We start from the raw sequence: 27,143 nt of genomic DNA, 5'->3' as shown, positions 1-27,143 counted from the left end.
GTGTAAGTATTATTGTATAATAATTATTAAATAACACGAACAATAAGTTGGTGAAACTTTTATTCGAAACTGTACAGATTCGAATGGAAGATTCATTTGCATTTCATTATAATACAATTTTTATCCATTTCTTCTTTGTCAAAGTGAATGCCTTGTATGGTTTATGAAGTAAATCACCAGAATCTGTGAAATCAGAAAAGTGAGGCTATAATTCAGTACAGATGAGCTATCATCCATGTAATCTAGAAAAGAAGATAACTAAAAGTTATACGAAATATTTTTTTGAATATATGTACTTCATTAAATGTTTATTAAGAAACGAAAAAAAACACTACAATGAACATAAATTATAATAAATATAATATTTTGTGCCAAAATTCATAAATCTCAGTCAAAAGTAAAACTACTATAAAACTTGCCGTCATTGCTTTAACGGACAAAAAGAAAAAGAAAAAGCAGCAATCAGAGAATTTAGAGAAGGAAATACGTATATGATTGAGAGTCTCTGAGCTAGCGAGATTTTCTGAACTAGGAACAGAGAAAGTAAGAAAAAGAGACATAATTTGAACGTCTATTATCTAATTTGGGACATGAATTAAAGGAAAATGCAACTGCCAGAGAGTAAGGCTGACAATATTGAAGCTGGTGAAAAGTTTCGAATTAGGATTAGAGACGATAGGAACAAAGAGTTATAAATCGGATATTTATCACCTAATTTCACCGTTGATATTAATTATGTTGTTTGTTTGTTTCTTATGGCACTTGCCACGGACAAGCCCGCTGTTACGAAGACAGCGATTTAAGCCTGAGGGGGACGTCTCTTATTTTTTATAGCAGCGCCAACTAGGGCCAAGAGTACGACTTTGCTACTCACGCATCACTCATTCGCTTGCACAACCCCTTTTTACAGGAGGGCACATTCACACATCTCACAGATAGAACAACAGAAGAACAACCATGCCCAAACCGGGACTCGAACCCGGGACGCCCAGATCACGGGGAAGATGCGCTACCCCTATGCCAGGACGCCGGTGATATTAATTATAATTCTCAGATAATAAATAAGGAACTAATAATTTTCTAAATTTATTTTTGAATTGCTATTATTGTGGTATTGGTGCATACGAAAATTTTCAGTTTAAATTTGTTGATTAATTAAAAGTCACATTTTTTAAAAAAAATGTAAAAATTTCTTTTATTTCTAATTTTTTGTGAGTTAAATAGTTTTTTAATGATCACGAATTTACTCAAAGATAATCATGCTGTACGATGTATTCAGTCAATCGCAAGGAAAATTTCTTCACTTTAAAACTTTGTAGATGTTTGATGTGAATTGTTCTGCTCAATATTGCACAATAAATGCATCCTAACTACTGCATACTGTTCGTTTATTAAAAGATTTTGCTTATTTATTGAAATAATTATTTTTAATATTATTAAAATTTTTTTAATTATAATTATCAACACCATATTAAGTAAGATTATTTACAATATAATTACTAGATATGCAGGGTGGGAGGGCATAAAATAATTTTTCTATTTGGAGGCATTTTCAGCTAAAATTAATGAACGCAATGAAATCATATGTCATATACAGCTGTGAAAGACATGGGAATACGAATTATTCAAAGAAAAAATGTGCTAGAAATAATCGTTGCGATATCTTGTATACTGGTAAAATCATCATTTTGTAAATGTTGAACCGACCGTAACGTTGATTAATAAAGGATTTTAATAATAATTAATAAAAGAATCGTACAATAAGTATTTAAGAAGATTAATAAAAAATTTTCTATGCGTTTCGTACTTATGTTATACATTTATATATGAGCCTTTTTTTATAAAGACATTTGTGGAATAGTGAAAATACATTTTCTCGCTTTCATTGTAATTATTGACTCGTTTTTAGTTCTGACAGTTCCAGAATATTTACAGTCGGTAATTTCTAACACTTTTTTTGTGGAAGTGATCTTTCCATGCTTTCTACAGACTTAATAAGAAATTTAGTTTCACTCAGCTCTTTACTTTTAGTGCCTCAAAACATTGAAAGTCATTTTATGAGCATCATGTTATTCATTATGATGCTCATAAATGTAATAATGCTCATATGTTATTCATTAAAATTATGATCCTTTAGAAATAAACTTCACTGTTATTTTTTTAGCTTAACAATTTTGTATACTTTTTTTTTTAGGGAAAAATTTGCTTTAATTGAACATTCATCATAGTTCTGTATGATTCAAATAATTCAAATTCTGCTCTGTTTATGAAAACAAGGTAATCATATTTTATATAGGCATATCTAAATTATTGGACAGAATTAAAGGATAGGTCAGGCTTATTGATGCAAATAAATTTTACATTAGGTCATGAGGTACTAAAAGCAAAAGCAGAACAGTAGCATGGTCTTTTTGCTAGTGAATAAAATAAAGAAAAAGACACATAATTTAAAGTTTATAATAAAGGCAATTCTAAACTCATAGGGAGTACTTTGAAGTGTGATGAAATTTTCTATAAAAAGCCTGTTTTTTTTTTTTTTAAATATGGAAGTTGTGTGTAATGTTGTGGGAAAAGTTTAAACATGAAAATGAATAAATATTAAAACCTTAGTAATCAATGTTCTGTGCTCTAAACTTTTAAATTTAAAGTGATTTTTGCTTTATTTGTCCCATTTATTTTTATATTCTAAGAATAGAAACGAGTATGGAACTAGAAAAGAGTATTTCATATTTCTTGGATTAAATAATCTTTCTTAACTTTCTACTACATGTTGTTGAGGTGATTTTATCTTGGCGACATTGTTTGGCAATTTGATAACCAAAATTGACGCTAAAAGTGTGCGTGAGAAATTCGATGTTCTAAAAAAAGCTATAATAACAAAGCTTGGTTCTCGAGACATGGGGATATTTTCCGAAACTTCGTCCCCTCACTTCGCCAGGTTTTAAAATGCGGGCAACAGTTCGGTAGTTCAGTTTTCAGAATTGGTCGAACAACGGAACGTGACGAAGCCAAATGTTTCTGAGTTCTGGGTAAATTAAAATGTTTTAATCCAAGGAACTTGCGACATAATTTCCGTCTCTTTTACAAATGAAAGATGGTACAAGGCGTAACAATGCTATCAACTATACTTGAGATATCACCAATTATTTATTTATTTGAAATAAGCATTCTAAAGAGATTGACTATTTACAGAAAGCATTAATCAAAAATATACAAGGAACACAAGCCACAAAGCAAATAAAAACGAGTATTAATAAAGGAAAAGTAAAGCATAAAGAATCACAAAGTTCTAAACCATATATATAAATAAAACAGCTAGCAAGGGTCAAAAAGTAAAACACACACAAACACAATATCAACACAAACGCATGAGTACACATAAATATCACAATTATGTGTACTGTAGTTTTGTAAAGAAGTATTTGAGTTTTATAAAGAAAAAAATACCCGAGGATTTATAATAAAATTTTACTTTACATATTTGTGGAACTGAATGTTTCTAGACAAAAAATCGACTCACTAAATTTTTTTTTATATTCTAAAAATTCAGGTGCAAGAATCATTTATAATCCTAGGATTTGTACACTTACATAATTATTTTTCATAATCAGGAATGATTTTAATTATAACTCTTCTTCTGATTAAAAGTCAGGTTAATGAAATGTAGAAAAATGTAAATAAGGCTACGCTTTGATATACAGTCATTTGGCGCCTTCTGAGGTTGGCAATTTTTTGGTGGCGCTTTTGCTACTGTTACATTATTGCGGTCGTACGCGCCACATTCGGCCATTTCACTAAAATTTGGCGATAAACTATTCTTTTGGCGAAAATTACTGTATATCAAAGCTGTGCCTGTTAATAATTACCACAAAGCGGTCCTGGACAAAGTAAAGTGCATCTGCATGGTTTCCTCTCCAGGTCTAAGACGTAACCTTTTTGGCATAGGCTACCATCACAGCAAAGATGATTAACCGTTGTGTCATTTGTTACAGAAACTAAAAAAAGATAGTCAATTTTTTTTCAAGTTGGTTTACTAGTTATAATTACAGTAGAATAAATGAAATATATACCAAACAATATTTGATATTTATGCAAATACAATTTCATTTTATGCGAAATGTAATATAAACTTTTTATACTACATTTAAATCATATTGAGCATGAAATCTCAAGGATAGATTCTTTATAATTTTGGTTGTTGTTGTGTCTTTCATACATTGGTTTTTATAATGTCAATCAGACATATCAACAGTTAACAATTATTAGTTGTAAAATAATTTTTGTAACAATTTCAATTTTACTCGCTGTTCAAGGATTTGAATTGGATGATATTTCAAATTGAATGCATAAAATGAGCTGCGATATTTTAAAGTTGGCATTCATAAGACATCATGATTGGTGAAACAGAACATGGTGTGACATGCACAATATATGTTAGATCTTTGAATAAAATTGAAAAAAAAATATTTTGGCCTGGGGGATATTTGAATAGTTGATAGTGATTTCCAATTATTGAATTTAATGACAGTAATTGGTTTAACAGTAATTGGTTATAAACAGTAATTGGTTATAAAAATGCACACAAATTCATTATTATTTATTATGAAAAATTTTGAACGAGACAGCCACATGCCATATAGTTAGACGATTGATATCGCCGAATTGGCAAAATTTTTTTATGGTGTTTTTTGGTCTGCGTTACAACTGACAAGTACCTTTTTTCCACTAAATGTGTTACATGTTTTTAGATAACTTTTCTAAGCACTAGAAAAAATCTGTAAAAAATTAAATTAATTAAAATGAAACTATATAATTTTTATCTATATTTTAAAATCTGTTTAATCAGAAATTTTACATAGTACATTTATTAACTTTTTCTAGAGTCAAGGGAGGCATGTTTCCCAAATTCATTAATCTTTGTATGAAACTGTGGAGATTGGCATAAATTCTGGCAATTTTTTTTTTATTAAAACAGAAACTTATATGCTTCAATTCCTTATCTCACGCAAAATGTTATGTCTTGATTTGTTATTTAATTATTAATTAATCAAATTAAATTTATTAATAAGCTAAAAGGATCACTTTTCTTAATCGATCTCAATCCTAAAAATATTTTAATATAACATAACTAGAAAAAATGGTACTTTAAAGCGTTAAAATATTATTTACTATCAATTATAGTAATTTTAATGATCAAGAGAAATAAATGCACTTTTTTGACTTACTACGTGCGACAAAAAAATATAGATGGAGGAAATGTATTAGAAATATATTATTGCGCTTAATTTGAAATTATAATCGTCTGAATCAAGACGAAAAGAACCTGGTGATGATTCTCACCAGTATTGTACTAGGATAGCTAAATGGAGACCTAAATTGGAAAGGATTTAACGAACATTGAACAGCTATGAACGGAAAAATATTTATAGCATATAGAAAAGAAATTAGGTTCAATTATTCCATTTAGAATTAAATAATTAACTCAAAATTATTAACACCATGCCAACAAACAATTTTTTTTTACATGGAATCTCGAAAATAATATTGCTATCGATTCTATATATTTAAAAGGGTTCACAAATTTATATTGATTTTAGTAAATACTTACCACAAGTGTCGCACATTTTTCGGCAGTATTTTTTAGCAACCGCGTAATTTTGAATGGAGCAGGAAGCTTTGTGAGGGAAACCAGGTTTCCTACCACATCTCTCGTGATTATCTGCACAAGGTTCTATTAGAAAAATGAGAGACATTAATTTTCTGAAAAAATATGTGAATGGGCTACAAGAACCAGTGAGAATGGTCTTCTCAAAACTTTCAAGTGCACTCGCTAATAAACTTGTTATACCAGGAAACGCCTTGCATGGCACTGGCGTACAGTAGTTAGGAAATAACTTTTGGCGTGAATTAAGCATTTTTACAGATCCTATCTTGCCATCTTTGGCGAGTTTTTTGGTGATTATTCCCTGGCATGCCTCATTCGAAAATCGAATTTTTGTTTTATACATGTTTTTCTCAACAAATTGAACCAAAGATTTGAGAAGTAGACACAAAATGAAGTTGGTATCCCATACCAAATTTGATATATTTAAATAATTGCCTTTTTGAATTATCACGTTTAAATGTTTCTAAAAATACAGATTGACAGATGATCACCCCCTTGTTGGATTTGACTCAAAATTTTACAGGTGTCTATAATATAAATTTTAAATCTGTGTACCGAATTTTATTTATCTAGCTCTCTTCGTTTTGTAATTATTGTGTTAACTGGAACAGCGGGACAGACAAACTTCCTCTTAACAGATTTTACTCAAAATCTGACAGAAATCTGCAAATTTGGTGTGATGAATGCATACCAAATTTCAACCATCTATTTCAAAGTGCTTTTGTGTTATCTTTGTCACAGATAGGTAGATGGACAAATTGTAAAAAATGTCAAGGAGGTCAAAAACGTGGCGTCGTCAAAATCTAGAATTCGAATTTGGTGATTATTACTATATTTTCTCTATACTATGAAAAACGCATTTCTTGTAGAATCTGCATGATTTCAATTGGTATAGTTCCAAGTGCAATTTTCTAACGAATTGCTCGCTACAGGCGGACTGCTTGATGGAGGTTAACATATGTAGTTTTATTCTAAGCGAAGTCCAAATGTATATCTGTTTCTCTGAAAGTTTTCTAGAAAGTCAATTTATCTTCAGATACTGAAGCAAAATCAGACTTCTAACTCAAATGTATCAATGTAACCAACAAGAGGCATGATATTTCAACATAAGTTGTTTCGTTATGGACTTGGGTAGATATTCTAAACCAAGCGGTGTTAAATACATCATCATGCAACAAAATGAATGAATTCATTGGAAAGGCATTCGAAAAGAATTTTGTAAGTAAATCAGACGTATTGATTTTTTTTAGAATTCTCAATTTATTCCTACTTAAAAGAGCCTTTTGCAACTTCTAATCAAAAATAATTATAACTATTATATAAAAAGACAAATAAATTCTATCATCATGAATGCAAATGTCCTACATGCAATCAAAACCATCTGCTCCAGAAAAAGTTTAACAATATTTTAGGTTTCGCTACATATTTTCCAGCTGTATTTTCGGGATAAATACTGCGTGGCAAAAGTCATTGGCTATCTTCTAATAATGTGTTGGAGATCTTTTTTCCCAACGAAATGCTGGAATTACACGTGGCATAGACTTAACAAGTAGTTGGAAATCCTCTGCAGAGATATTAAGCCATGCTGCCTATATAGACATTCATAATTGCGAAAGTATTGCCGGAGCAGGATTTTATGCACGAGTCGACCTCTCGATATTGCCATATAAATGCTCGATGGGATTCAGGTGGTCAGATCCTTCAATGGATATGTTCAGAATGTTCTTCACACCAATCGGGACCAGTTGTGGCCGGTGATATGCATCCATAAAAATTCCATCTTTGTTTGGGTACATGAAGTCCATTAATAGCTATAGTCCAACATAGCTGAAAGTTGTCTCCATGTAGTTGAACATAACCATTCCCTGTCAATGTTCTGTTCAGTTGGACTAGAGGGACTGGTCCATTCTACGTAAAAACAGACCACACTATTTGGAACCTCCACAACTAAGATCCACAGCTTCGTGGGTTCTGCGGCATACTCGAAACCGACCAACAGCTTTTATCAACTGAAATCGTGACTCATTCTGTATTCATCTATCATCTAGTATTCCGCTTTCAAAGACTATTAATTACCATCTTGTGGGCATAATCATGTTAGAAGCCTTTTCAAAAAATCACTTGAATATAAATGAAAGCACTGCCAATGCCTTTATAAATTATGTGCATGATACTGCTGCTATCTGTATATTTGTATATTGCTGTCCCATGATTTTGTCACCTTGTTGTATAATATTTTAAAAAAAAACAGGTTTTACTCCTTCAAGTTATAAAACTTGTCTTTTGAATTACACTTATTTGATTATTGAGTTTGAATTTATTGGTTGGGCTGGAAACGCTATCATATGAATGTAGATGTTACTAATAAACATGGAAGCAGACTTTATGACTAATATTAAAACTATGTTTAGAATACTTGATATTTTATGCAAGGAACGAAAGAATTAAAATTTCGAAAATTACCAAGGCGTTTTATGTGATACCAAAAATCAAACTGGTGAAGAATAAAATATTCACACCACTGATTATTTTAATGTAACATGGCTTGATTTCAGATAATTTAGTAATTGCAGTTCAACCTTTGTTTGAAAGAAAAAAAATATGTTATTTTGAATTTACATAAAATGCACATCTTTTTAATAGAAGCTTCTTCATTAATCTTTTAAATTTTGCATTACTAGAATCTGTAATTAATTATAAACTTAAATAAGTTTATTGCAACAAATTTCCTATGAAGAGTGTATCCAATAATAATTTAAATCGGATTACTTTACCAAGCTTTTAATACTTGGCATTCTTTCGATGTATCCTAGTAAGATCTATAGATATAATATGGTAATGTATGTAGCCACCAAACAAACCACCATACGAGCGTTTCAGACTACTATATTGAACACTTTTGCAGTTCATTTAAACCAAAGCTATAGTGTGGAGCGTTTAACCCAGTTTATGTATTTATAATGCTACACTTATTTTTATTGGTACGACTAGAGTTTAAACCCCTGCTTGGCACAATTTTCAAAAATCGCCAACTCGCCAACAATGGTCTTGCGCCGTGTTTTGCTAAATGTTCAAAAGTGAGGGAGCAGATATCCAATCATAGCGCATAATAAAGGTGAAATGTAATAGGTTTGCCAGTCTAGAGAAAACGGAGGTTGCCAGTTTTGGCTCGTTATTGCGACTTGGCGAAGAAGGGGGTTAAACTCCGGATCACCCTTTTTATTTAACAAGTTAGAAAGTTTTTAGTAGATAGGAAGAATTAATGCAAGAATTTTTCACCTACTTGAACAATCAGGCGAGTCCCATCCATCTGCGCATGTGCAATGGCAAGAAGTCTTATTCAATCGGCCACAGTTTTGGCATTTTAGATTGCAGGTTGCGGATTCTTCCGGTCATGAAAACAATTTAAAAAAATATATTATTATTTATTTTGCTACATTAAATAAACGTTACTCAATTATTTTTGCTTATGCATCATTATGACTATTCTAATATTTCTAGTTAAACTATATATTAATATCAAATAGATGAATTCTCTTTGTAGAACATGAGCAGCTTTTTTCACACAGATTAAAATCGAAGTTTGATATAGAACTGCAATTTCAGTTACAGGATCATATACCAAATTACATGCATTTAAGTCATTATATTTTTAAGTTATCATGTTTACATGCATGCGGCAATACAGACCGACAAGCGATCAACCAACCCCTAGATGAATTTAATTCTAAAATTTTAATAGATCTACATTTTAGATGCTAAACCTGTGTACCAGATGTTATCTAACTAGCTCTTCAAATTTTGTAACTATTGTGCTTGTTGTGAACCTTTATAAGCCAGATAACAGCTTCTGTACACGGGTGATCACTTTTGTCTAGTGGTCATGTTACGCGGCTACGAACAATAAGGTTACGAGTTGGGCCCTCGCTATCGCCAATAACTACATGCTCATGTCAGACATCCAGACAGATATACTTTCTATGAATGGATTTCGTTCAAAATTTGATAGAAAGCTACACATTTTATGTACCAATTTATTATTATGTATTATACCAAATTTCATCCGAAAAGTTAAAAGCATTTTTGAATTTTCGAGTTTCCGTACAGACATAATTCTAAAAATGTGTTCTTTTTTTAAATGCGTTCTTTTTAAAACTTTTTGTAGAATTAAGAACGATCTGAAACTTAGAGATTTGTCAAAATGTCGAGGTCAAATTTTTTTAACGATTAAAATATTTTTTTCTTTACGTAACTTCGTATATGAGAAAATTAAATAGGATTTATTACATATAAATTTAATAAAGAAACAGTATGATACTTTATTTTGAAAATAAGAAAATAAAAATATTTACCACAAAATTTAGGATTTTCTTTGCATAGCTCGTGAGACACTGTAAATATATAAAAAAAATCAAATAAACCACATAAAATACCGGATTATATTTTCTTCAGAAAAATATTTTTAAATATGTGAATAATTTAAATTACTGTAACTGACTTCCTATTATTTTTTTCCCAATTTATTTGGAACCATTTAACAATGGCTAATAAAATCATTTATTAGCTATATTTCTGACTTAAAAAATGGAAACCTTTCTACGAAAGAAATTTTAATTAAAATTTTAGTCAGCTATTAATGTTATTTAATTGATTATATTTCGTAAAAAAGAAATTAAAAATTTTTTATTACTTTTCTTCCATTCCTTGCAAATAGCTTTTATTGAAAAGTGAACATAGTCTTCTGTAGGATTTAGATTAAGAGTCCATTTTACTATGCCGCATATAATCCTTATTTTAGTATCTAATATGAATTAATATATTGGACAATCGCTTTAAATTTTACAATGAATTATATGTCGTGTGATGCAATAATTATCCAAAATGTTCCATTGGATTGACTGTTAGAGCAATCAAAGTGAATCCGGAGTTATTCTTCCTCAATGTCCTATGACGGTTCTTCACATTTTAATAAATGCCCAAAATTTAATAATAAACATATACGCTGCTTTCATTCTCCCCACATCAAATCAAAGGGCATTCTTCATAAAGTTCTCCATCCCCATCTTTTTATTTTTTAAAAAATGATTTGGCTTTTACTTTTTGATCTGATTCTTAATTAACTTTTAGATTGTATTTCTGCAATGCGACTACTTTTAGCAGATTTCACAAGTGAGCAGATCCAGAAGCAATTTAGAAATAAACTCCTTAAATAGGATTAATTCTCACCATATGTTTGGCGCAGTTTAATCATAAATGGTTCTTGCGCCAATAAACTCCATCAAATCAAACCTTGAGTAGTAAATATTTGATAAGAAAAAAGTTTTTCAAAGTTTTAAATAGATTTATAATTAAAAATTAATCGAATCGTTAAAGTCGATTAAATCAATTAAGTCAATCGATTATATGACCCTGAATCATTTCGAAGTATATTATTGAATTTCAATATTATAAATGATGAAAATATTTTTATTTGTACTTCCCATATGATGAGTAGCAGCATTCTTTTAGAATATTATATATCATTTTTTATTATATCATAAATGAATTGTAATGAGAATTTAAATTTTTTACATTAATTATTTATTGAGAATTATTTACCACAAAGTTTGTTTTTGCATAAAGCCCCTTCCTCTTCATCACACAGCGAACAAGGTCTTCCAACATGGTACATCTGAACATCTTTGAGTGCTCTGAAAAATTGTAATCGTTTACAGAAATAGTTTTCATTCAAACGAACCACAAGATAAATAATACACATAAAAAATATTTTTAAAAGCCGGATTTTATTTGTGTTTTAAAAAGTAGAAAATATATTATTTTTTAAAATCAAATATTAGATCAAAATAAGATGATAAAATAACAAGACATATATATAATTACTCTAAATTAAAATTTTTATCTCATTTAAACCATCTAGCATGTTTACTTACTCTCAAATAAATTATGTTCTTTGATCAAAGATGAGAACGCCATGAGTGCTAAGATTTTAAATTTTTTAAATAGATTTGCAATTAAAAATTAATAGAATTGTTAAAAATCGATTCAGAGTCAATGATTAATCGACCCTGAATAATGTCAAAGTATAGTATTGAATTTCAGCATTATAAATGATGAAACTCGACAAAAGAAATATTCACTTCCTTTAGTGAATATTTCTTTTGTCGAGTTTCAAAACAGATTAAAAATCCTACACAGGAGCGTTTTGTGTTTCGAAGTATAGTGAAAAAATATTGAGTATATATTTTGGATTACTTTTTTATCGATAAATTGAAACCAAAATCTGATAGAAAACTATAATTATAGTTACAAGATAGCAAATATCATTTATCTAACCCTCTGCGTTTTTGAATTATTACTCTTACATGCTGGCGAGAATACAGACCGACGCAGACGTTCAATCCTTCAACGTATTAGTTCAAAATATAATAAATGGTTACATTTTAAATGCTAAAACTGTGTACTGGATATAATCCATCATTTTAAAGTTATTATGTTTAAATGCACGCAAAATTATAGGGTGGCAGACGAATAATCTCTATACCGGGTTGGATCAAAATTTAATACCGATTTACCATTTGGTATTCAAAATTTTATGTTTGGTGGTTATTGTTTTCATTTATATTCGAATAACTTGTTATCCAGACTTCTTCGAAATGGATATCATTCAGAATTTATTAAAAACCGCATACCAAATTTAAACTATCTAGATTAAAATATTTTTGAATAATCATGTTCACAGACAGACAGACACAATCCTAAAAACGTGTCTTTCGGACTAGGGATGGGTTGAAATGTGGAATTTCGTCAAAAACTGGAGTTTGAGTTTTTCCGACTTTTAAAATCTTTTCTCTTTATAAATTTGGTATGCAAAAAAAGTAAAAAGGTAAAAAGCGTATCATTTTTCTTTCGGAACACAATCATCATAGTTTAGTTTTATAATAGTATTGTTTTATGTGATTTATGGTTTTACAATTTTATTTTGACACCTATATTTTTAATAAAATTCTTTCCCCCCTTTTTAGTACACCCTGACCACCCGATATTGCCCCGTTCGATAGGGGCCTGACTCAGGCGCTTTGGGGTGGTAAATGAGTTTAAAAGGTGAGAGGTATTTATTTCTCGACGAGTGCTCATTTAAACGCTCATAAACTCCAATGGTTAGGGCTCATAGGGTTACATAGGTTCGTTAGTGTGGAACTCAATGACACACACAAGAAGTTGAGCTAAACCAATTTATTAACTCAACTCTGAACTGAGAATACAGTGACTGACAAACCTTCTGCTTTTATACTAGCAGGGAAAGTTCCAGAATACTTTTCTGGAGACAGTAAGAAAAGTCCAGAACACTTGTCTGGTAAACTAAAGAAATGTCCAGTATCTTCTGGAACATGAAATAAAGGAAAATATAAAATCAAGGAATTAAATATTTACATATACTATGAATCGCATCGTCTCTAGCGGGATTCGAACTTACGGTCTCTTGATTATGAAAATAGTGCCATGACCATTCGACCATGGAGATTCGGCTGTCTTCTTTTAATCCGGCAATAAACTTAAGCTTTAATTTTAAATTTTTTTTATATACGGCACTCTATTGTTATTATTTTTAATTGCTTTTGATGAGTCTAATAAATAATTACAGTAAATATCATAAAAAACTGTCATCATTTATCCCTCCAAATTCGCCACCAAATTATTCGCCTCTCATAGGTAACCAAAAACTCAATACAATCTATTAATTAGTTGATAATTAGGCTATTTAAATATTAAAATATTTTAATGTCATACACATCTATAAAAAGTCAGTCCACTATATCTATTCAATTTAGTGTCAATGCTGTCGGTGATTGAATGCAAAATTCCGTTGGGAGAGTTGGCTAGACATGATAACGGTAGAACTAAGGATGAATTTTAGAAAAATGTTCACAGAGCTGGTTTCCGTTGTTTAATACACTAAAAAATGTGTGTTTTGTTGATGCTTTTTGTTTAAAATGGCACATGCCATGGACCAGCTCGCTGACGAAATCAGTGATTTTAAACAAAGGGAGCATCACTTACTTTTAGTAGCGCCAATAGTACGTTTTAGCTAATCACGCCTGACATTCGCTTGCACAACCCCTTTTTTACAGAGGGGCACATTCATACATAGAACAAATGAAGAACAACCCTGCCCGAACCGGGATTCGAAACCAGGACGCCCAGATCACGGGAAAGACACGCTACACCTATGCCAGGACGTCGACAAGTGCGTTTTAAAGAACTGTATTGTTAAATTTATTTTTCTATAATCAAAACTTCTCTCAAAATAAGAAAGACATGAAAGCTGAAGAAAATTATAAATTTATTGCTTTACATACTCTTTAACATTTCTTTCAATACTCTTTAAACATTTTCATTTAACTTAAGTTATTTCATGTTTGTAAAAATGAAATTTGTATCTCATTTTCCATACAAATTAGGGTTTCTGTACTTATTTTTTTACAACTGCTTAAAATTGCATCTTATTTTTTTGACCTATGCATTTATGACTTGCTTGGTAATATTTCTATGAGGAATTCTTCAGGGATTTCCATAAAACGAGCTCATTAAAGTCTGTTTCGATTAATCTAGCTCATACTTCAGTGACTGATGCATTTTTTGGGAACAAGACTATTCTAGACAACAATTTAAATGGCTGCCTTTAGGCAAATTGTTCCTCACATTACCAAGCCTAATCTATTGATAAAAGTCTACTGATCTGATTGGAATGCATTTTAATGAATCAAAGCTTTTAAGAAAAACATCAACTAATGAGCATTTTGAATTACTGAATCCAGGGTATTATCAAATGCTATTACTTCAGCTGCTATTTTAAAACACATTAATACATTTTGTACATTCATAATTTTGCTTTTTCTTTTATTATTTTTAACCTCAAAAGAGAGCCAATATTGTGACGTTTTACCATAAGATTTATTTTATTTTCTGAAAGAATGATGATATAAACATAATTACTTTAAAAATAGAAAATAGATTAATAAAATATAATTTTATAGATCTTACAGCAATCAGAAAATAAAAACAGAATCGAAGTATCTTATTTTCATATATAATACATGAGGATATATTTGAAGGTGATCTTAAAAATAATCAAAGCAAATATTTCTCACCCTGGATAATAATGACACACAATGAGGTATCTCATTCCACATAATTTGATTCCACAACCGAGGCGCTTACTCTCAGCCCAGGCCATCTGCAAAAGAGATAAAAGAAATGAATTAATGAAAAGAATCTTAGAGAACTAAAATGCGAAAGTAAAATTCATTTATTTGAAGCTGGTTTGGTAGGGGAAAAAAATGCCCATAATATTTATTTTTCGCTTGTTAGTTTCCCAGATTATTATTATAGAAATGTAACTTGAACCAAAAGTGCAGAAAACTATGAAATAATTATCTTCCTTTCCGAATCTATTTTTTTTTCTTTTTCCAATTTTCTGTTAATAATTGAAGTAGCTTTAATAATGGGAGGTTTTCGGGTTAAAACCAATTTAACAAAAAAGTCAGTTTTCTCTGTGCATTACGAAAGTTAGATTTGCCTTATCAAAGTCCTGTCAAAAGTCCTGAATTTAGTAGGAGAGTTCGGTGTAAGTAGATCAGTTTTAAGCATAATTTGTGATGAATTTTACCCACTTAATCAAAATATTTCTTATATAAATATAAGCATTCTTATACCAATATAAATAATCAGAATTTTAAAAGATATTACAGATATTATAATAAATTAATAGTTATATTAAATTGCGAGATGTGTTTTGAAGTGACCATCGATGTTGTTATTGACATAAATCATGAATTGTTTTTAAATCAGCGGGAGTGGTCTGTTCGAATTTAACTCATATATTCTCTAACAAATGTGCTTATATGTTATTAATCACATGCTATTGGTAAGCAATAATTATAAAAAAGCCTAGTGCCGTACGATCATTGCTTGAGATTAATCCCTGATTGCGGTTATAACACAAGAAGTAGAGCAACGAATGCGTATTTTAGATTTTTTTCAAATCATTGAAACCAAAATTTGACACAAAACTATTATTGCAATCACAAAATCAGATATCAAATTTCATATTATTAAGTAATTGCATTTTTGACTTATCCCCTTTATATTAATAAAGAAGATTTACAGAAACATCGATCGACAGATGGTTAACCTCTTGACGGACTTGGTTCAAAATATGATACTGATCTAAATTTTAATTGCTGTATCTACAAAATTTGATCCCTCTGACTCTCTTCTATTTATAATTATTGTATTCATCCATTCTCAGACGGAAGGAAGGGCATATTTTCTGTGAATAAATTTCATTCAAAATTTGACAGAAATCTATAAATTCAGATTAAAGACCATATGCCAAATGACATAAGTCTAGCTCAAAGCTTTTTGGGCTGTCACATTCACAGACATAGACAGAATCTCAATCTTTTTCGAATTCAGGAAGGTGTGAAATGTAAAGTTTCGTCAAAATCTCGAGTTTGATATTTTTGTAGCAATTACACATCTTTTTTCTTTATATGCTTATTACATGAAAAAGTAAAAATATTTTTTATGTCAAAAATTTTTCAAAAATATATTGGTTTTCATTTTCAATTTCAAAATACGCATAGATCCGATTACCAGCCAAAAACTGGTAAACTGTTGTTGTTGTTTCTAATGGCATTTGTCCTAGACAAGCCCACTAGCTTTAAGAAGTCATTTGTGGATTAAGCCAAGGGTACATTTCTTGTTTTTTCAGTAGCGTCATCTAGGGCCAAGAGAACGACTTAGCTATATACACGTCACAACCCGTTTTACGGGGCGGACTTCATTCATGCATTTCATTCACTCAACCACAGACCGTAATTTAGACCTGAATCAGAGAAAGATCACCCCTGTTACAGTACACCCAGTGGTATTACTCTCGACATGGAGGACTTTGAGACCACGACAGATTTATGCGCGCGTTAATTATTTAGTAAGTTTGTAACACTCTCAAATAAAGCCAGTGCGCCAACCAAGCTCCAACCTCCTCGCCAATCAAAAGTGCGGTAGCTATACGAGGCTGGCCGCAAGACTGTAAGCATGTGAAAACCTACCGACAGCGATATTTACTTATGTTAAGCTTGTAAATATAAATATTGACTAAATTTGTGTAATTGTAAGTTTAAGGTTTTTGCATAAGTGATTGAGTAATTAATTTTTTTAAAAATTATTAGAGCCCATTTTATTTCATTGCTCTTACAAGTTATTTATCTTATTCCTTGTCTGCGGTCTCATGTGGATATTTGTTTATGATTTCTATCTGGCATACGGGAGTTCTGATAAAATAAGAATCCATTAATCGTTTCTTTTTGTTTAGAGAGAAGCTGGTGTCAAAAACAGAAAAATGACTCACAAGTATTACAAACAGGCGATTCATAAGTAGGCGTACCAATTATAAAGTGGTTTTTATCTCTGAGGAAATGGCGTTTTTAGAAATTATTTAATGCAAAGAAATAAGCCCCAATACAAAAGAAATTAAAAAAAAAAAGCAATTGCATGCAAAATTGAATCCCGCTTAATAATCAAGTAACAGGAAAAAAAACAAGATATACTACTGGCTAGCTGCAACAATATTAATGAAATCCTTCTAAATTATATATTCATTGGTATATTTCACTAAAATTACAGTAGAAATTATTTCACAGTCATTAACAATGAGTAATTATGGTAAATGATCTCCCTGGTATAACATAATATTTTCTTTCTTGTTATCTTTATTGGCTTAGAAAAGATAAAAGGCACTTGGGACACAGAAATTTTTTTATGTTTGGCCTCGAAAAAAGACGCCAATGTTTTGTCGCCATGACTGATGTGAGGATCATCTGCTCCACTCCTACACCGCATTACTTCCCTCTTGGAAAATAAAGAGGGCGTGACTTGTAGTATTGTAAATATTGAATACATACCCCTGCAGTAATGCGTAAACAATATTTATTTACATTTTCTGATAGGATTATTAATCAATACTTTAATATGGAATCCTAAAGTATACTTAGGTTTCTAATCCAATTCAGAAAATATTGCAGCTGTAAATTCGCTGGATATCCATTTAGCGAAATCTTTTTCGCCAGAGTAAATTAAAAAAATTAATATCCAGCAACCAGTTCACATGGAAAATCTGGAACATTCCCAGAATTCCCTCTTACGTTGCCATGATGACGTTAACCAAATTCAGTAGTTCGATCATCAGTATCCATTTTTATAGTAAATTAATCAATAATTTAAGCTTTTTTCTCATTCATTTATTGTGAATTGTACATTATACAGATAAAAATAGATCTGAAGACTTAAATGAGTGTTAATTGTTTGGTCACTTTACCTTATATGGGTCTCATGTTTGAAAGTTCTTGGGTTTCCAATGGCCACTATAGGCCAATCTCATCAATGATTAAATATTTTTTTAAATTAATTTTCCTCTTCATCTGTTTTCCTTTATCTTTCTTTCTGTTCATCTATTGCAGATGAAACTTAAATGTTCATGTTTACAAAGCTGAGTGTTTTATTTTGTAGCATGAGTTTATGATTTTTAGCAAGTAGTGATGATCGAAAAATGAAATCAAAGTGAATATAGCCCCTGTAAGTAAGGTTAACTTTTTCTCTGCTTTTCTTTCACGATCATATTTTAAAGTATATTTATCAAAGTCGATCAAGACCTCTTGTGTAAAAATTATTATTAATATTATGGTGTTCTAAAGAAAGACCTCTCGTCTTCTGGGTTTGAGACTTCTAGGTCTGAAAAAAACCCCGATTGAATTGAAGATTTACCGTTTAAGCATTTCTTTCACAAGTTAAAACAATCGCGGTGATATATCCGTCCATAGAGATAGCGTGGCGCCTTTCTACCAGCTCAGCATTGTCAACTTCATCATCTAATTATGATTTAAAATTATGAGATTCATCGCAAAGCAGCTCTCGATCAGCATCATAATGATTATAATAATATATAAACTAACTAACTGCTGAGGGTTATTTTCTTAATTTCATTTTATGTTCAATAAGTTTAGATATTCCAGATTATTTCTTACATTGTTGTAAGTTTCAGTCATCTGTTAGCGGATTTAATAGTTAACTCTACAAATATAAATTCTCTATCTATTTCCGGATCAAAGTTTTTTTTTTTAAATAAGACAAACTTAAATCCTTTTAAATTGAGTGCAATTTTATGAAACAAAGTTTGCGGAGAAATTAAGCATTCAATAAAAGGAAATGAACTCTTTCGTTTCTTTCAGCAACATAAAACAAGCACTTGTATTTGTATGCATTTACTAAAAGAAACATGATTAATTATAATATTGATCATGATCAACAATCAGAAACTATATATATAAAATGCAGTAACTACATATAAAAATTATGATTGTCGAATGAGAGTAGCCAAATGGAAACAAAACCTCATACAAACGTTTGAGTATTTCATTGAATGTTTTTACAGTTACACTGAATTCAAAATTTCGCTTAAAAATTAAGGGAGTTATAAAATATTATTAGAATTTCCATGGTGTAGGCTTGGCATATCAACAAAATCTCTAGTCACTCAAACAAAAGGAATTTTTAAAAAAAGTCAAGATTACAGAAATAGGCAGAAAACAAAGTTTAATTGAGCGTGAAAACCATTTAACTATCGCCAGATGAATTATCGCTATGATTTCTGTATGGAAATTGTTGTTCATAGCTTCCAAAACCATTATTTTACAAAAATAATTTTTGCATTATTTTAAAATAAAAAAAAAGCCTTTTTAATGATGTAATATCTCTTCTTAAGATACCAATTTTTAATGATATAATATCTTTGATAGGTCTTTTTAAAATACCTCTTAAAATTCAAAAAGTGGCTTTCTTACGGCAATACCTCCGATGTAGAATTTTCACTTTCGCTTTTATTCCGTAGCATATACATTTTCTAATATGTATATGCTACGGATATAATTATATGGCGGATATAATTTTTATTAAACTTCAGTTTTTTTAGCTGTATCAAATATTATGTTAAAAGTTTTTGAAAATTCGTTTCAACCAGGTCAATAAGCTTGGCGAACAAGCTGATTGCTAAAAGCGACTATTATAACTTAACATGCTCAAATTTTTGTATAGATACCTACAAAGCAATATCCCTGGTAAATGCTATTTTCTAGGTATTATATTATTGTAGTGGTAATTTCACTACAATAATATAAATATATAGAAAATCGTACATCTAATTTAATGGCGTAATATTAGTATAATATTTCTGGTTTTTATAACATAGGTGTAACTAGAATATAGTGTATTTGTATAATATTACAGATATCTAGAAAAATCCTTTGATTTCACCATAACATCAAGAATGAAATAATTAGTTTCAGTATAAATATTTTATATTTAAATAAATAAATTAATGCTTTCGGTATATAACTGAAATTTAGAGCTTAGAAAATCTTCGAAAAAGGGATTTTTTCTTACCTGCACATAATGTCCACATTGCTCGTTGGGCTTGCACGTTTGGTTTCTTAATTCGTAATGCATATATTCTTCGTACCACATCCAGAGCCCTTTGTAGCCTGAAGGATCGGTGCCCAGATACAGATTCTGTCCGTAAGGTTTTACTTTTCCGTCGAAATAGTAGCTCGTGTTTGGAGGTCTACCGTGAGCGAAGACGCAATTATCTGCCCACAACTGAGCGAGTTCCTCTAAACTTTCATCCCAAACCTTAAAAGGAAAGAAACCACGTTAGTTTATTAGGATATATAAATATCCGTGGTTTTGCGTGGTGTGTTTATTATCTAATGAAGGGAATTATTTGTAATTAAATAAATTTTTAAAAAAGCAGATTTTAAAAGTGCACGATTAATGTATTGTTCTGCCCGTAAGGTTTTACTTTTCCGTCGAAATAGTAACTCGTGTTTGGAGGTCTACCGTGAGCGTAGACGCAATTATCTGCCCACAACTGAGCGAGTTGCTCTAAACTTTCATCCAAACCTTAAAAGGAAAGAAACCACGTTAGTTTATTAGGATATATAAATATCCGTGGTTGTGCGTGGTGTGTTTATTATCTAATGAAGGGAATTATTTGTAATTAAATAAATTTAAAAAAGCAGATTTTAAAAGTGCACGATTAATGTATTGTGTACAAAATTTTAGAACTTTGGCACAAAAAGAAATGTGAGAAGTCATTTACAAAATTTAACGTTAAATTCAACAAATGTAAAATAAGCTCAAATTAAATAAATATGTGCAAAAATGGTTATGGAATACCCTCATTCATGGATACCCCAATAGAGATGAGCCATTAAGGAATATAAAATTTCACCGGATCTATCTCCAGTTCGATTTTCTGTATTTAAATATTAAATAATTCAATTTTCATACATTTGCTATTTTTTAAGATATAAACAGAATCACACTTGACAGTGCTGTTTTCATTTGAATGTTCCGACCGTTAAATACTCTTTTAGGAATTTGTAATATCATTTCCCTGTCGCGTTCGTATTATCCCTGGAAAGAAAGATTTACAAGAAATCTTTAGGAAATATGAATGGATGATACGACAATTTCCCCCTATCTTGACAACTTTGGTGACATAAATGAAGTTTTGGAAAATACAAGAATTATGGCACTATCCATATCAGGAATAGGGACATGAAGATTATTCTAGAGAACTTCACTGACATCAAGACCTTTCAGCAAACCCGAGAAACTTTGCCAAAGTTATTATTTCTTGGGGTTGAGGTCACAAAGATAGAGATAGAATTTGTGGTCTTTGAGTATTATTGCCGTTATTTAATCAGCAATTTGCTGTCTGATTATGTTGTTTGCGTCTACAAACGCCGTGTTTTTGTTACTTATGCTCTGTAATTTTTGAAATATTTGTGGAATAAAACGCCGTTTGATTATCCAACATTCCTGACTTCTTTCACCATATATCCATTGGATAGTGTTTGTAATAATATTTTTTATAGAAATGTTGGAAATATAATTATACTATATAGTATCAATGAGATCTACGACCTCCTTATGTTTGAACAAGAACTAGAACTGTCCGATAATCATAAAAGAAAGCTGGAGGAATTGTCATTACACACGACAGCAAGATCATACATGACGGATCTTAAAATTTGTTAAATTTCTCAAATTTTAAAGAGAGGTTGAAAAATTAGCTAAAAATAAAAAACAAAATAAACCCAAAATAATAAAAAGAAAGGAAGATCATGAATGTAGACGATCTGCCTCTTGACTTTGATTTCATTTAAACATTAGTCAATGCTAACTAACTTAGTCATTGAATGAGTTAGCATTTCAAAATCAAATTCTAGCTCATTTAGTCACTTGTAGAAGTATAGAAAAAAAAACTGATTTTTTAGCTAGAATTGAGAAAAATTTGATTCTAGATTTATTTAGTTGAGGTCACGTGTTCAAGCTTTCATACTTTATTTTAGAAAAAAAAAAAAGAGAATTTTTTTAAAAATTATAAAATATTATATAATAGAGAAATATTCATCCAATTGGGATAATAGTATGCCAATTATTGTATCTGATTAATTAATAAAAGAAGCGAATATTATTGTAAGAAAAAAGTTTAAGATTTCAAAAGATTTTTCTAGTTTTACAGTTTTTGTTTTTCATTAAAACATATGTTGTAAATCGCAAAAATTTTCGGAGTTGAAAATTCGAATCGAAGACTCGGTAATATAAAACTTCAGATGCACATGTGAACAACTTCTGGTGTTTTAAACACTTTATTTTTATTGCTTTTTTCGCTTTAAATGCATTACTACAGGCGAGATATTTTGAAAATTTTTTACAGAAATAATTATCTTCTCTTCCAACAAATATTTATTTCAAACCTAACCGATATTTTTACATTGAAGTCACTGAAACAAAATATCGTTTGCAATGCAATTCAGTTTTTTTAAACGCATTTTCAATACTTGATTATCAGTTAATCAATTAATTTAATTAAAGTTTGATTCTATGAAAAAGGCTGTGAAAAGGAAAGACGCTTCCAAAAATGGAAATGATTTGATTGAAATGACAAAATTTTTTACTATAAGAGGTATTGAAATATTTATTGTAAAACTATTTGCTTCGCAATTACTGTAGGAAAACGGCAAAATTTAGGTTAATTTTTAATTAGTTGAATATTTTGTTAACTTTTGCAGATTGGAAAGTAAACATTCGTCTTTCTATTTCCTTAAAGAATAAGTGTGCAAAATTTGGCTGAAATCAGCCTAATTATTGAAGAGGAGATGTGGAACATATATAAATAGGTATGTACGTACTTTTATAAGAGCAATGATTTTTATTTATATTAAAGTGACTTTCAAATTATCAAAATTAACTGTGAGAATATATAGGTAAGTATTTACGTGCATTGTTTTCTTTATTTTTCATAAATTTTCTAATTTTAAGCACAATGTACAAATATTTCTTTATTGCTGTAATTGTAATTCAACCAATGTTATTGTTTCCCCAAATATTTCGCATGTGTACTTTTATCAATATTATGATGAAAAGTTTCTTACTATTGAAGTTATTTACAAAATAGTATTACCTCAATCATTTTTATTAATATGATAACATTTTGAGACTGACATTCTTTCTATGTGATACAAAAATCGTTATGCACAGAATACAGCGACCAATGCAATCAAACCTAACGAATCATGCTCAAACCAATAATGAAAACTATGTTACGATATTTTGGACTTTCGGACTGTGGCTCTTAATTGCTTTCCCACAACTTCTCAACATGGAATCAGAAATCTGTGGTCACCAAGTTCTTCAGTGATTCTGATTTGAAGACAAATCTAGATCAAGATGGAGGGTCTCAATATTCTAAATACTTGCAAGTTAGATTTGAAATTTTCTAAGAATTTGCATTAAAATAATTTTCAATGTTTGTATATATTTTAATGACATAAATAGCTATTTTGATCCTTAAAAGAATACATTTTTTGAAGCAGTCAAAAATGTTAATGTTTATTTTGGATTAAATTTGGAAACATAACATTTGTGAACCAGATTTTTACTGTGATTGAAAAAAAAAATGCTGCAAAGAAAAAAGCAGATGCAAAATGGTAGTACAGATGCAATTATTTTAACTTAGTTCTTTCTCTGTATTTGTACTTATTTGTAATAGTTTCATATTTGTACAAAAGGAAAACTTTCTTTTGTTCTGCAGTGTATATTAAATCTGCAGTGTATATTTGTTCTGCAGTGTATATTAAAACAGTGTATATTAAACCTGCTTCTTTGACTAATATTGATAATATTCATTTTTTTACTCGAACTACTAGTTTGCAAAAATGAAATAAATATAATAGCTTTCATGAAATTTCAGAAAAGCTATTGTATTCACTGAACAATTTTAGATCTTAATTAAAATATAATTAACATGCTTAGATATGCTTAATTGAAAAAGACTTTTTCTCTTTTTTCAAATATATGTTAGCAAAATTTTTTAAAATAGCAAATTTTTTTCAGATTTCAATTTTTACTCGCAATGGATAAATGAATGAACCTAATAAAAATTATTCTAAACAATATTATCTTTCCTAATCTCTTCATAAATTAAAAAAAAATAATGAATGAATTTCGGAGAAAAGGAAAAAAGTTATATGAAATATATAAGAATATTTAAATTTTAACACGAATTTTCTCATATTTCCCCATTAAAATATGTACTTTAGAATTGCTTTCCTAAAAGGTTGAATGTTGGACAATTTAGAATGAAAATTATTTTAGCATTTAGATAGTTTTATCTCTTTATTATATGATAAATCAAATGTGAGGCTTTAGGTTTAGCATAAAATCCATAAATTTCCTTGAAATTTCTCTTTATAATTTATTATCTTATATTTTCCCTAATTAACTATTAGGTGACTATTTCCTAGAAATAGTTGTTGTTATCACCTATTTCTTCAAGGTAGTCACGTAAAATTTTATTCTTTACCCATTTTTTAGTATTGCATTAATATATATTTTTTTTCGAAGAAATGAATTTTTAAGAATTTTTTTTATTATTTTGTTTAAAAATTAAAATTTTTGATAATAATCCCAAGTAATTTGTTAAAATTTTCAAATTTAAAACTCCATTGGAATAAATCCTTTTTAATAATTTGTGTATTAATTATGGAAAGAACAAAGTCTTAAAACTGTCAAAAATCTCTATCTCCAGACAATTCTTATATTTCAAAAACATCCGACTTCAAAAAATACATTTTCGAATTATATCTCTCTGTATGTCCATGCACACGATAATGCGAAAACGCTTTGATGCAGACTGATGAAATTTGGTAGATAGTCCTTACACCAAATCTTAATTAAGGCTTACCACCAAATAAATTTTGAACGAAATCCATTCATAGGAAGTTTATCTATATGTCAACTGAGTTCAAGTAATCTTAATAAATATTACACTTAAAGTGCTGGATAGATAAACTTCGGTAAAAGTTTTAGCATTTAGAATGCAGATGAAATCCCTAAACAGGCTGATTGTCGGTCTACAGATTTCTAGGCATATACATAAAAACGCTACGACTATGATAAATTGGTGTATGATACTTCTACTGAAATTTTAGTCCTGTGTCAAATTTGAATAATCAATAATAATAATTAATTAATAATAATCAATCATAATCAGCAATAATTAATAATAATTATAATGATTCATAATAATAACAATTAATAATAATCAATTATAATCAGCAACAATTAATAATAATCAAAATGATTCATAATAATAACAATTAATAATAATCAATTATAATCAGCAATAATTAATAATAATTATAATGATTCATAATAATAACAATTAATAATAATCTATTATAATCAGCAATAATTAATAATAATTATAAGGATTCATAATAATAATAATTAATAATAATCAATTATAATCAGCAATAATTAATAATAATTATAATGATTCATAATAATAACAATTAATAATAATGAATTATAATCAGCAATAATTAATAACAATTGATAATAATGAATTATAATCAGCAATAATTAATAAGAATTATAATGATTTATAATAATAATTATTTAATAATAATCAGTAATAATAATCCATAATAATAATTCAATAATTTATTTATATAATTTTCTTCTTTGTTCTATGAAACACAAACCGATCACACACGGAATTCTGAAAATAAAAATGTGAGTACTTGTAGCTCTCACAGGTAGGCCTAGGATTTACAATTTTTATGGGGAATAATACCTACATTAAAAAATATACGAGAAAGTTTTGGAGAGATAACTCCCAGTAGTATTTCTTTTAGAACAATTTTATTTGATCTTATGGGAAAATTTTTAATAAACGGCAATGAAATATTATATAGATATCAGTAATTCATAGTTTTTGATTTTTGCAAAACTGTAAATTGCTAAGACAATATTAATAAAAGAGGATATATAACAAAAATGTATTAAAAACTAATAACCTTACCAAGAAATTCATATTACCAGCCGGTGGTGTCACATTTCCCCGGTACACATTATGAAGATCCAACATCATTTTTCTTGTTTCTTCTGTAAACCCACGATCAGGAACATGCCTCTTTTTATTCATTTGATATACCAACTCAATATCTTCAGGAATATCTTCCACCACCGGGTCACTTTCCACCATTTCATGACCATCACCAGCGATTAGATTTTCTAAAGGATAATCATGATAGTCATTGTTGTTCTCAAACCCCGGCAAAATCATTTCATCATCCTTACCGCTGGATTTTTCGTTAGTATTTAGAGATTCATGACTATTGGCGCTGATATGAGATGATGAAGGATAGTCATGATAGTCATTATTATCTTCAAAATCCGACGAAATTGTTTCGCTTTCTTTACCGTCGGAATTTTCCTCAGTATTTAGAGACCTCCTTTTGATCAATTCATGACTATTGGTACTGATCTGAGATGATAGAGGATAGTCATGATAATCATTATTATGTCCAAAACCCGTCAAAATTATTTCATCTTCTTTACCGCTATACTTTTCTTCAGTATTTAGAGACCTAGTCTTGATCGAGTCATAATCACCGGTACTGATATAAGATGGTGAAGGATAGTCACGGTTTTGCAGAATTGCAGAAATTCTGTCGTTGCTATCGATATTCAGAGATTCATCGCTTTCCAGGAATATCAAACTCCGACAGAATAAAGGTAATCCCAGCCAAACAAGTATTGTAATGGTGCAGTATTTTTCCATTTATAGGATTTCATAGTATCGTTGTTTACAAACAGTATTTATGCGGTTTGCTGGCATAGTGAGAGAGAGACTGAATTGTGGAGATACCAGAAACGTGCTTGTTATCGTCCGGATATCCTCTTAATAGAAGCTGCCAACTTACGTTAACCTTCCTCTACTGATTAAAACGTCCAAGAACATTTGCATATCCGTTTCTTTGTCTTTATTTCTTCATAAAAATACATC

General features: G+C 29.7%; 1 protein-coding gene across 1 annotated transcript; it reads right to left on the bottom strand.

Moving 5' to 3' along the window:
• Positions 1-43: 43 nt before the first annotated feature.
• On the bottom strand, positions 44-27,044 carry LOC129981108 (uncharacterized). Its single transcript, XM_056091784.1, has 9 exons — positions 26,157-27,044; positions 20,165-20,410; positions 14,815-14,900; positions 11,264-11,355; positions 10,018-10,056; positions 8,949-9,050; positions 5,609-5,731; positions 3,867-3,995; positions 44-242 (listed from the first exon to the last, which is right to left on the bottom strand). Exons 1-9 carry the CDS (start codon positions 26,916-26,918, stop codon positions 139-141), a joined length of 1,683 nt encoding a protein of 560 aa, XP_055947759.1. The 5' UTR covers positions 26,919-27,044; the 3' UTR covers positions 44-138.
• Positions 27,045-27,143: the final 99 nt, after the last annotated feature.

This window comes from Argiope bruennichi, chromosome 8 (assembly GCF_947563725.1).
Source record: "Argiope bruennichi chromosome 8, qqArgBrue1.1, whole genome shotgun sequence".
Taxonomy (NCBI): domain Eukaryota; kingdom Metazoa; phylum Arthropoda; class Arachnida; order Araneae; family Araneidae; genus Argiope; species Argiope bruennichi.
This window is presented reverse-complemented; position numbering and strand designations above follow the sequence as displayed.